The following is a 13,183-nucleotide window of genomic DNA, read 5'->3' as shown; positions in this document are numbered from 1 at the left end:
CATTTGCCAGAGAGGGAGACAAACAGAGCAGCATCAGGTCCGACGCAGGCGCCGCCGCGTTCTGCTGATCCACTGTTTGCTGTGAGCGAGGGGGCCGCGCCCGAGCAGCGCAGAGTTTGCTGTCCCCATATCCATCTTGGCGAGGATACACAGCGCTGGCATTCTCTTTCAGCACATCGCAATAAGCCAGCCGATTTGTCTGCTACCACAAGGCCCGCTGTCAATTGAGCGCGTTTTATGGAGCCCCTCCAAACTCGGCGCTCGGCGGTGTCCGTGGTCTTGGAAATTTATCTCCTCAACTATGTTTTTCCAATACTCTGAATCAGACTCAATAATGGACTGCAGTCTGCCTGAGCCGTGCACGTCTCACTTCACCATGACATATGGAGCCGAGCACCAGGAGCCCAGAGAGAGCACGAGACGAAGGGTTCGCGCGCACACACGCAGGCAGCTCGCCCTGAATTAACAAGTCAGACTGATGAATTCCCACTGGCTCCACTTCTCGATGCCTTGTTGTGTTCTTTGCGCATTGACATTTCTGCCTTTTGTCGCTCCGTTCTCATGCTCCGCGGACCTGTGCTGTGCCGTAACACATCGTCCTGTCAGCCCCGTCCGCGGCTCCATTGTTTCATTTCGGTCTGGCTCATTGTAGCACATGATCCTTCACCAAACAGCAGCAAACCCATTCAGACACGCACGGCAATCGTTCATCGGATACAAAAGCAACAAGGAACAGCTCAAGAATATAGGTGCTGTCAGAAACCTCAGCAGTGCCCGTTCCCATAATTCAAAAAACCACATCCTCAGAACTGATTGATTAGACAGGTAATGCCATTTCACAATACCTCACAATGAACACTCCAACTAAATGTGATGCGAGCTAGTAAATCATCCATCCATCCATTAACTATACTGGTCGCCAACTTTTGGTGATTAGGGCTCAATTTAATGAGCACATTTGGTGATTGAAGATCATTTACTTACGTAAAACTAAACTAATACTATGAAAAACACAACAAGTAAAAGGTCCAGTGTTCAAAACCTCAACTAAACCCTGTTTTCATTTTAGGGACAAAGTATTTTCCAGCTAATCCAAGAGGATTATGTATAATTAGTTTGTTTAATTATAAGGACCAGGAGAATTTTCTGAACCCACAAAGGATCATAATTTAAATTCATCAAGAGCACCTTTGGACTTAGATAGTTTTCCTTTAACAGAAGCAAGAAAGTAAAGCTGAAGGACAAATGTAGTGGAATAAAAATAATGAATATTTGCTTCAGAGGTGAAGTAGAATGGGAGGATAAAGTTGCATAAAATGGAAATATGCAAGTCAAGTGCAAATACCTTGAGAAAAAGATTCCTAAAATGTTTAAATCTTTTAATAATCCTTATTTTGTGGTGAGATTTTGCTGCTTCGGGCCAAAATCCACAGAGATTAAAGAAAAGCAAAGTCGCTCTTCAAGGTGTGAACGTTCATGGCCTCTGGTAACTTAAAACTGCTTTCTCATCAGCTCACTTTGAGATAATGGTGCAGTTGTTCTCCTCAGTCACATACTTTGTCAAAACAGCGTTTCTGAATAACTGTTATTAAGGATAATCTGCTGGCTTGTATATTTGATGTCTTTGAATGACGAGACACTGGACCCTGTTGCAGTAACTCATAGAGGCAGAATGAATCCCCCCGGTCTAAGCAGCTGTGCTCACCTTGACAGGTAAGTGAGGGGACATCTGCACGGCTCTCTGCAGACGCACATTTCAGTGGCACGCGGCTGCACCAGATGGCCAGAGTAGCACACATTCAGGTTTGTGTGTGTTTGTGTCTGAGCTCAAGCATGATTCCACCTGTGTTCCCCACGTGCCAGTGTGTGCACAGTGTGTGAGTGGGTGTGTGCGCATGTGTTTGGAAACTTAAGTCAGCTCCTGTTTAATCTCGCCTGCCGTGGATCCGCTCCTCCGAGCAGCCACGAGCTCCGCCTCGACGGGAGGAATTGTACTTATTCCAGGTAGAGGATTCCTTAACCTCCTCCAATGGATTCCTTCGCTTTGGTCCCGATGAAAGGAGGAGAGCATCAGCCTCGCCGCGGCTCAGTTTCCATCAGCGCACGCATCTGCACACCCTGAACCCATTTCCTGCACTCTGCCTCGAAGCAATTCACCCTCGCAATTGCGATAAGTAGCGGCCTGTGCAGCAACAATTGGGGTCAATTCACTTTCGGCTCTGCAAATTAAAGATGTAAAATGAAACTGCGGCAGACATTGTGGAGATGTGGCCTCCATTCCGGGCTTGCCTAAAGGTTAGAAGAAAAGGCTTCTGGCCTAAAGTACCTTGAAATGCAGGAGGAGCAGTGGAAATCTGGAGGCGGGAAAGTGAATTAAAAAAACTCTTTACGCTCACTTTACTACTGACTTTACTACTACTACAGGCTGGAAAATAGAGGAAAAGAAGGGAAACTCTTTTATTCCAAGTCATCTCCCATCAGTGGGATTTGTTTTATGTCACTGTAGTGTACCTTAAGTGGTGGAAAATGAGTTTTCTGAGCCAGTGCCGATATGATTCATGAGTTTTGCCAGCAATACCTGAGATTTTCTCCTTATTTCGGGTTTGTTACATATGCTACTTTAAGAAGTATGAACGTGTTTTTCTATAAACCAAATTTTCTTTCAATAAAAGATGCCAAATCTAAAGTAAGCTCAACACAAGTAACCGCACCACTATCAAAACTGGCAAAATTGTGATTCAAATCAGGGACCAGACGAAAAATATAACAATAAATTCCGTGCCAGCTTTCAGTGCAAACCCAGTAATTACCTTAGATTCCCAGCCGTAATAGTAATTATAAAATAAATGTACATAAAGTAATTTCTCGCATGAAGACGTGTCTGACAGTTGCCGAAAGAACGACTGGCTGAAGCCGCGGAGACTTGAGGAGAAGTGGCAGCGAACAGCTGCATCCTGCTGAGGCCCACAGATACAGAGCAGCACGGTAGCTCCATGACTGATGTCTGTGGTCGCTGCACCACTTGACACCAGATTATTGCTCTGTGGTTTAATACAGCCACATGCCATAAAGCAAAAGTCACACTGCATGCAGGGGCGAGGTGAGGGGACGGCTCAGCCCAGAGTCCCCTGTATTCTCCTGTCTCGTCTCTTATCTGCTCACTGCCTCTCTTGTCTCTCGAGTGCATGCACTGCTGAGCAGGCACCACACAGGCACGCAACACACACATATCACACAAAGCCTCTGGGGCTCAGGTGCTTAGAGGTGAATAGAATAATATGGTCATGCTCTGTTTTAACTCTACGTCGGCTCGAGTTTCACAACCGGAGGGTTCTTTTACACAGTCTCGTTTCTGTCCCTCCCTTCATCCGTCTGCCAGTTACTCTGACCTGTCGTCCGCCCTCCTGCAGCGAACCTGGCAGCGTACACCTGTTCCAGCCCAGGCCCCCCCCCAACGAAACCATAACCCACCATCAAGACAGGGAGAACTGACATAAAGGTCAAAGGTCAGTCAACAAAGGAGACGTAGCACAGCCTGAGAAACTGTGGCCAGGCTGGTAGATCTGAAGCCATTTACCAGCATCCACTTCTTCCCCCATCTCTCCTGAACTATTCCTCTTACACTGACTGCACAGTCAACAATGTTGCTTCTATGCCCTTGGTCATGACAATCAAACAATATGCGGCACGTCTTTTGTGAATTTGAGAATTAATGGGGACAATAGGCAGAATGCAAGCATCATGCCGTTAGTACGTGGCATTAATGTTAATTCACGTGTTTACTTCACACAAAACAAAGTCAAACACCCTTGCCCTGAAAACATGAGTTGCACGAAGTGTGGTTAATAAATTTCCTTTCTCCGGGGCTTTGGAAAAACAAAATCTGATTTGAAACATCCACGTGGATTCACTAACAGCTCTGCACTTTGAGTGGATCAAGGGTCAAACGAGGAACAAAGCAGAAACAGATCAAACATGAATCCAAAGAGCCATTTGAGAAAAATGACTGTTCCCATTATTTATGAATCCAATGTGAAAAAGCTGGCAAAAGACCTGGTGGTACAAAATAATTCCTGCAGCCACATTCACAGTCACACTCATGCACACCATCCATAATCGGCTTGGACACATTGTGAATATATCAGCAGTGCACTGTTTTCATAATTAGCTGCCGGTTTGCTCTCTATGAACCAGGATTCAAATTCGTTATACTCGAATGTCCACTGTGATGGAGCTAAATTCGGTTTCCCCATTTCCTGAGGGCAAAGGTCATGAGCAAGGTGAGATCTGGCTGCAACTGACCTGAGCCTCAAACTAGCTCAACTGTAATCCACATCATCCAGCCGTCACAGCCCGCCAGGACATTCTGTGTTAATCAGTCCGTGTGCAATAGAGCTCACAAGGACCAACACTGCGTTTTATATTCATAGGCCTCAGTATTCATGAGCAGGTGTTAGCACTGCTGACTTTAGTCAATAACCCAATAAACCACAGTCGACTGTAAGAAGCTGAAATTGGACAGATTTGATATACTGGCCTTTAGCTTTAGATTGTTGCGTCTCGGAGCAACAAACACCAAGGCTGTCTCTGAACTCCCTCACAAATACACCATGTTTGGGGGGGGGGGGGGGGGGGGGTATATTTGAAGGATTGGTCCCCATTTACTTCAGTTGTATAGGATTTTGCTGCGACGCTAATTAACCCTGAAACTCCAAATGTGTATTGTGGACTCAAACACTCTCTCCCCATCGACATAGTGGTGAGTAGATAATGAGGGAGTTTTCCTTTTTGGGTGAACTATCCCTTTAAGCTGAGCTGACCTGCTGCTGGCTCCCGGTACATATGTACTGTGCGCGACACAAAAGTGGCAATATAATATTCTACAAGGAAGTAATCGAGTAGTTTTGTGTGCTCCAACTTTTTCATCGAGGAAGCCTGAGCATCGATGCACCTCCATGCATATTTGATCTAAATAACACCGTCTTTTTTGGCAGCCATTCAGCCCGGATCTCAACTCTCTCATGGTTCAGCGATCACGATCAAGGGTAGCCTCTTTAAAAAAAAAAGAAGGTATCAAATGACAGGGATTCTGTCTAAACTGTGACTAAGGGGTCTAAGCTGTTCCAGCACAGCCTCGACACACTCAGGTCACAATAACTCCAGGCTACCAACGCTTTACAAACCTAATTGCTGTTACTGACACTCACTTATTCACGAGATGGCAAATGCCCCAAGCACAAAAAAAAAAAGAAAATGTGAAGTTTCTTTACTCGACATTAAAAAGAGAGGGTGAGAGTGAACTGGCTGCATGTCTCTATCAGTCGGTGTTGACAGAGCCTCCGAGGAGCCACTTGGTTACTTTGAAGTCGACTTCATATTAAACCTCGCCCCTGTGTCCAGCCACAATAAGCATGGTCTACAATTATTCAATCCAGACTGTCTGCTCCTCACTATTGAAGTCATTCCCTCACTGTGGTTTTTTAATTATGCAAATCAAATAGGTGAATTCCCTTGATTACATTTAAGTGATGGAGGTTTTCTCGATGCGTTTCTTTTTAATCATCTGCTATCTGAATAACATCAAATGCATCAAATCGGACCGGGACGTTAGCTCTAGGACATAATTTCAGGAGATGTATTTGGTGGTTGAGCGTTGGGCAACACTTCATCAACTGGAATAAAGTATTTATAATGAGAAAACCATCGCAAATGATGTGTATAAAGGGTAATATAGTCGTATATGTGGAGTTAAAATGGTTTTTAAATGCCGTCAAACACCGAGGTTGCACTTGAGGCAGGAGATGGAGATATGAAAGAGGAGGAAGCGTGAAACATATTTAATTGCTGCAATTGGATGTGGATGGATAAAGAAAAATCTCAAATTTAATATTTTTTTTAATGCTGACCCAGTGATTTTGGCCCGAGAGCAGAGTTGTGTTAAACTATAATGTGAAGGGAAAGTGACGGCACCTTTTCTTCCCAAAAGCTTTTGAAGGACATTTTGTAAGCAGCTTCCTTTAGACCCAAACAGGAAAACACAAAAGCTGTCTGGGAGACTTCAGTGTGTGTGTGTGTGTGTGTGAACAGTGAACTTTCCCTCCAGTGGACTTCATGTATGAAAGCACATTCTCTCAACCCAAACAGTCTTCCTTGAATTTTGATCTACTCGCTACTACTACTGTATTCAAACAATAAGTCAACGGGCAGGGTGAGGGGGGGAGAGGGATGTCTGGGGACCGAGCCGACTTCCTCTTCATTAAAAAAAAAGGAAAAAAGAAGTCTGGCGGATGGGGAGGGAGGGGAAGTGCGACCTCGGGTAAACAGTCTCCACTTTTTTTTTCTCCATGACAACCGCAGACACACCACTGGCCTGGACCCCCGCAGGTAGAGCGTGGACCCAGGCCACCTGGTTCGTCCGGTTGACCTCGCTCCCTCCGCGGAGGAAGCAATTTGGAAACGATCGCCCACAAACCGCGTCCAACAGGTGAGCAGCTCTAACTCACACAGAGACAATGGGTCGACTATCCTCCAGCTGGACGAGACCATACCATAACCCCGGTACAATAACAGCCACCCCGGAATTAAGGCTCAATTTAGCCATCAACAAGTGCGGGGTAGGGGAGGGACAGGGGGCTGCTCTCATCTCTCTCTCCAGCACTGAGCACCTGGTGAGGGCCACAAAGTACAGCTGGAGGGTCCCACACTAAAAAGGGGAGGTCGGTTCTCATGGCAGATAATAGCAGCTAAGAGGAGGCTTAATGTGCTCCCGGGGTGGACTTACCTGATACCTGTATATAGATCTGATATGGCCGGAACAAAGATTAGACCACACATACAGACGTCTCAACCACAGAGACCCAGGTGCTTCAGAAATGCCCCCTTGTCCCTGATATACCTGTTCCCGTACCGACGTCAGGTGCTGTAGGGTTTTTGGGGGGAACCTTGGAGAGCTGTAATCCAATCTGAAGTCGGGACGCTCTAAAACAGGACAACAAAGGAGGACAGACCCCAGGGCAGACCCAGACCTCGCCACAACAACAGCGGGTCTCAGGGCCTATATTTAACAGCGGTGGGAATTGTGGGAGCAGACGCACAGGAACACTTTCAATGCACAGCGAAGGTCGATTGGGTCTCGACTTCCTCCTCAGTCTGCAAACGTGAGCGGCTCGCCCCGTTTTCAACCCCCCCCCCTCAGCCACCGCCGCCGCCAACAACCCCCCCACACCCAACAGCAAAAATAAAGAGATAAGCATTGTTTAGCCAGACAATGGGCCACTTTCAAAGTCCCAAAAGCTTCCATTTTCACATCCAAGGCCAGCATTTGAAGTCGAGCACGGCAATAAACAACTTTTGCAAGTGGATGGAAACAATCAGGTGGATGTTCATGGATGGACAGGTCAACGTTAGGAGCAGGTGCAGGCGGTAGAGAGAAGACCGAAGACACAAGCAGCTCTACAGAAAAGCTCCATCAGAGAGTCCCAGTTCATCTCCCATGCTACAACAGTGACTGTGACTTTCTCACTTGTTGACTATCTTAACCATTTTATCAAGAGATACTGTAAAACAACAAGGCGTCTCATGTTATCCCAGTGTCTCAAACTTTAAGGCTAAAGAAAAGCAAATAAGAGTTGTATTTTCAGACCGGGATTGGAATAAAAAGAGGGGGAAAAAGGGGATTTCACCAACCTTCAGTGAGTTCTGGTCAGCCAGGGCCAGCGCTTGCCTCTTCAGCTCGGACACTTTCTTCTCACACTGCTGGCAGAAGCCTCTCTTCTCCTCCGACTCGCTGATGGAAACCGACCCGGCGCCCTCGGGGGGAGGCCGGCTGCTGCACCGCGCGTCCTCCGCAGAGTGAAGCCTTTTCCTGGGGGTGACCGGGGACTCTCCAATCGGGCATCCCTCCACCTTGCAGCATGAAAGGGTGAAAAGAAGGTTCGGTCAACATTAACAACTACTAGAAATACGTTCTTTGCGTCTTGACAACCTGTTTGAGCACGGAGCACCTGTCCAAGAGCGCGCCGCACAGATTGTGGTTTTTGAAAGTTTGGAAACCAGCCTGAGAAGCAAATCACCATTTTTGACACTGAATCTCGTGTGAGACACTTACAGCGAACAAGCGGTGGCCGGTGTAGTCTCCACCAGGAGCTGAGTTGCCCCTAAAGGAGCTCATTTTTCCTCCAGATCAAGGTCGCACCTTCGGCGTGGGGGGAACTCAAAGGTTACGCCGGTGAAATACGCGACGCGGAGCCATAGGCTGGATGGACCGAGGACCTGGCTGGAGGTTAGCGGTCATCTGTCAGGCTGTGCTGGGACCAGGAGCTGCTGATCGAACTGGGGAGCGTGTGACAAGTTTGCGCGCAGCGGAGGAGTTTTTTTTTTGGCACAGGAGAGAAGTCAGCCGTGCGCAGGGAGGAGGAGGTGTTACAGGAGGAATGGGAGGGCTGAAGCTGAGGGGAACTTCCCTGCAGGGTGCTGGGACGACATGAGGGTTCATGGCTGTTGTTGTGCCATGGATCAGTCTGAATTAGTAGAGTGGTGCATTGTGATAGAGTGGGATTTACATTTAATACAACGTATGTGGTTATGGCTGCATCATTTCATCAAATGGAAACGTGGGCTGTGGCTTGTGCGTAATCGTTTGGCACATTTCCAAAAATTCAGCCTAAATGTCAAATTGTAGGATTCTCACTGGGATTTAAAGTTCTGTGGGTCTGAACAAAGTTTGGGTTTGAGTGCATTGCATTGAGCTTTATGGAGTTAAGGTGCACAAGTCTCCTCTTTGTGATCATCAAACGATAATTTAAGGTTATGAGATAAGAAAAAGATAAGAAAACTCAATAAACTCCCATCACATTGTTCTGCAACAAGATGTTGAAGATGATAGAAACTGAGATAATTTTGATTCTGTTCATTTGTAACATTAGAATTGGAAATATCAGGTCACCCAGTTTAGAGAATTCCACAGTTTCAGTTTCAAGGCGCATCAGCAACTGTTGCAGGCACTGCCCCTGGTGGTTGTTAGTGGGACTCTGGCGCCATCCTCTGGTGAACAACGGAGTAGCACCTCCCTAAGTGGCGGGGTGAATGGAGGTACTCAGGTTAAATATTTAATTTGGTAAACTTTAAATATTTCATGGGGATGATGTAAGCGACAGTGGCCACATGAGCCCCTGCTCTTGGCATCAGAGACGGGCTTGTTTCTCTGCCCTGAATCGACCTAGTTTAGGGAAACCCACTTCAGGTTTAAATCCACATTAAGGGATGGGATGTTAGAGGACGCAAATAAAAAGTCCACAAGATCTAAAAAGATTATAAATTGTCATTTAAAAGCAGTTTTCAAGGTGGGTTTCAAAATATCTTGCTCTGAAAAAAGCTGCGAAGGGGCTGTATTCAAGACATGGAACGATCAAGAACAGAAATAAAAAGATCAAAATTAAATCAGAATCAAATCGTTCACAGCGTGTTTTCACTCACATTTACATCTATACTACTTAATATCCGTTTCTAACCGAATAACAAATTTCAACCATATTTGAAGCCTTTGTTGATGCATATTGGCCAAATCCCAGAAATCGTATAAAAAAGTTTGGACCCTCCATCCGGTGCAAATTGTTGCAGAAGTGTTGAATGCGTCAGATAAAAGATGAGTGAAACGAAGGGGTGAAGTTGTAGATTAGAAGAAGAGATGGAAGATGCTGCGCGGCGCACCTCCAGGTCCCGAGCACCGGACAGGAGCCGTCAGACGCGCGTCATTTGTCCGACTCCTCACTGTTTCCAACTGATTTTTACAATTACGCATGGGATCACCCTTTAGAAAACACGTGTTTCAACGATCTCTGTATTCTTACCCTTGTTTTTCTCCTCAGCAGGTGACTTGTAAATCCAAATATGATGTCGGAGTCAACGAAGATGGTCCCCAGGTCGATGACGCTGGGGTTGGGCTTCCCAGCTCCGGGAGACCCCGGCGAGTTTGGCAAAGCCATGTGGGCTGCGCGTGTAGCCTAAGAGAAAAAATATATTCCACTCCACAGGAAACCTATCTGCGCTGTACATCCATCTATCTCATATCTGTCGCGTCCTCCGACGAAAAGATCCGCAAGGTTTTTTAATCCGGACATCCAGTGAGATCACGGTGTGCGCTCGCACGTGTGCGTAAAACAACCCCTCAGGTTTCCAGCGGAGCGCGGAGACAATGCAGCGATACAATCCATCCGTGCGCGCGGACAGCTTTACATCCTCTCACACACTTGTTTCATGAAAAGCCACTATGCATGGTGCAGGTCATGCTCCGATGTGTGCGCGCTGCTGCAGGAGGCGCACCTTGTGCATCTGCTGCTCTCTCTCCTCTCCTCTCCCTCTCTCAGTCACTCCCCCCCCCTCTCTCTCCTCAGTCCCCCTGTCAGCCGGTGATGACCTGCTCTCCCACCCGATTTGCTGGCACGGAGATAACCCAACAAAACACAATGTGAAACACAATGGCAACCCAGGCAATATAACCCCTAACGACAGCTTCCCTGTAATATTCACACTGTGAGTGTGTGCACGGTAATGACCTCATCACATCTTACTTTATGGTATCCCTGTCTCCTATGTAATATTCCTGCAGGGTGTATTTATTGCACAGGGTGTATTTATTGCACTGTATTCTGCACAAGGGAATATCAGACAGCTGAGAGACACTTGACTTATTTCTGCAACAGGGATGAGGCTTCTTCAATCAAATTAAACTGATTTCATTCAGATTGATTTTAATCTGCTTTATTGCAGAAGGTTCCATCAAAATCCAGTCAAACTAAATTTCACTTTTGAGACAATCACCCAACGTTGAACAAAATCCCTTGTGTGACACCTGAGAAACATGATGATTTAAGGTGTTTGTGCTGTTGAATAATTCAACTGGTGTGGGGGATTCAGTCACTGAGAACTCATCAGTCCTGTCATTGAGGAGCCGTCACCATTTCCAGCGGGCTGAGGCTAATTATGCTGTATTGACTGGTTGAGACGTTGACACCAGCAGGTACATTGTGTGAGGTTCAGGAGAAGCACTGGTTCGATATTGGCAGAACCAAAGAAGACCCTACGATGATGTTTCCAGCGTTAGAAGTGAGTCGGGCCCTGAGTCCACAGAGCATTTGGTCTCCTCAGTTTTAATTTATGAAGTTGAACCAGTTTCTCCTGAAGCTGAGCAGCAGACTGAGGTGATGTCATCCACGTGGGGCCGCTACGCACACTGTGAACTCATTGGCTCAGTGTGCCGGTGAGATTTCACTGAGACAAATGTTTCTGCTCTGTTTCAAATGACCCTGATTTACAATGAGACAGAGCAACAAAAACAGTATGTACTAGAACGTATGAACTCTACCAGACTATACTATACTACACAACACTACACTAAATCATGCTACATGGCACTGTACTATATTATACTACACTATACTATACCATGCTGCACTGCACTGTACTACACTATACCATATCACACTATACTATATGATACCATGCTGCACTGCGCTGTACTGTACTAAACTATATTATACTGAACTATACTATACCATGCAGAACTGCACTATGCTACACTATACTATAATTTGTGTGAACTATAGTATAAACCAGCACTCTATAGAGTACATGCCTCTGCCAGGGCCCATCAGTTCCCTTATAGTCAATCTAGCTTGACTATAGTGGTTTCTTTTGCAAAAATCCAACATGCAAACCAACAGACAAACAGACAGGAATGAAAACTTGACCTCCTTGGTGAAGTTAGCTTAAGTGTTCTTGGATTACTGTGATTTAAAATTGTACCTTACCCTTGGAGGACTCCCAACAGAAAATATACTCGTAAAAAACTCCTAAAGGGTCTGACATATATCAAAGCTTTTTGTCCCCAGGCTTTTAAAATCCATGCATATACTTGTATCCGTGTTCTTTCTGCAAATGTTTAGTTCACAAATCCAAAGAGTAATAACCCCTGATGACACCACTGCGACATCATTATTGTAATTTTCATCACGTTCCAGAGAAGCTGTAAAGCAACAGAGAAGTGTTGTCACAGTCTGACCTGTGGCTACTGCTAATGAGGAGGGAAATCGATGGAGTGGCCCTTTTGCTGAACAAAGAGAAAAGCTGCAGGCAGATTACACTCAAGGTGGATTCTCACTTTATTCATTTCACACTGCTGGTTGAGTTGAGTCCGCAGGTACCAAAACACTTGATCTGAAGTTAAACTCAGGAGATTGTAATATTCACCAAATCAGACAGATTTTTTTGTGCCAAGTTTTCCTTAATCTTGATCAGGTCAGAGACGATCATCTCAAAAAGAGACAATGATGCTGTAACGCCTGAGCTGAGGGGGGTAAATAATAAATATTCTAGGCATGAATAAATTACTTTTGATCCCACAAACACCTCACACACCACGCATGTCACCACCCCCCCCCCCCCCCCCCCTGTTGCACTCATACACACGAGGACAGACACACACACACTTTTTTAAAAGATAGGGTGGAGGAAATGGGGGGGGGGGTCTTGTCAGTGTAGACCAATAATTACAATCCACAGTAAAGATGATTTACCACGTCCGTCACCCAGCCCTCCCCACTGGGGAGCCTGGCTTGGGTCCCCCCCCCCCCCCCCCAGCACCCCCACCCCCCACCCCTCCAGCCGCTGATGAAATTCGGAGGACGTGGATCCCCCTGGGACGTGCAAGTGCTGCTACATCTGCTGCCCTTGTGCACGTACGGAGGAATCGCTCAGGGCATCTCATTAATGCCTCTCCCCTGTCTTATCCTCCTGCGTGTGAGACCTCTGCAGCTTCTCCTCGTGCACGGACCCGGCTTTGTGAGAAACGTTTAGCAAATATTGATGGTTCTCTGTGCACGGAGGGAGATCAGAAGGAAAAGAGGAGATGGGGGCTGTCTAAAATGAAGCAGAGAGGGTGGGAGTAATCGGTGCACGGTGCTTTCATGAATGATTTATGCAATATTAAGTAGCCTGTACTCCTTGGAAAAATAGGGCATTTGGATTTTCTTGAAGAGTCTCTTGGTCAAGTTTTCCCACCAGACTGATCCTGACACTAAAGGAACTCAACGTAAAGTTTTAATGCCGGTCTTTAAAGTTTAACTGAGTCCACATATAGACTTTGAAGTGGTTTGGTAGAGAACGAGAGACAACATTTGTCATAAAT

The 13,183-nt window shown here is 46.2% G+C and overlaps 1 protein-coding gene across 1 annotated transcript in view; it reads right to left on the bottom strand.

Annotated features, from left to right (window-relative positions):
• kif26ab (kinesin family member 26Ab) overlaps positions 1–8,350 on the bottom strand; it is a 68,479-nt gene extending 60,129 nt beyond the window's left edge. The window contains exons 1-2 of the mRNA XM_062397932.1: positions 8,108–8,350; positions 7,687–7,905 (exon numbers count right to left, since the gene is read on the bottom strand). Of these exons, the coding sequence (XP_062253916.1) occupies positions 7,687–7,905; positions 8,108–8,170 (282 nt within the window). The 5' untranslated portion in view covers positions 8,171–8,350. The remainder of the gene's footprint in view (positions 1–7,686; positions 7,906–8,107) is intronic.
• Between the last annotated feature and the right edge of the window lie 4,833 nt (positions 8,351–13,183).

Source organism: Platichthys flesus, chromosome 10 (assembly GCF_949316205.1).
Source record: "Platichthys flesus chromosome 10, fPlaFle2.1, whole genome shotgun sequence".
NCBI classification, from domain to species: Eukaryota; Metazoa; Chordata; class Actinopteri; order Pleuronectiformes; family Pleuronectidae; genus Platichthys; species Platichthys flesus.
The sequence above is the reverse complement of the archived record's forward strand: the minus strand, read 5'-3'. Positions and strand labels throughout refer to the sequence as shown.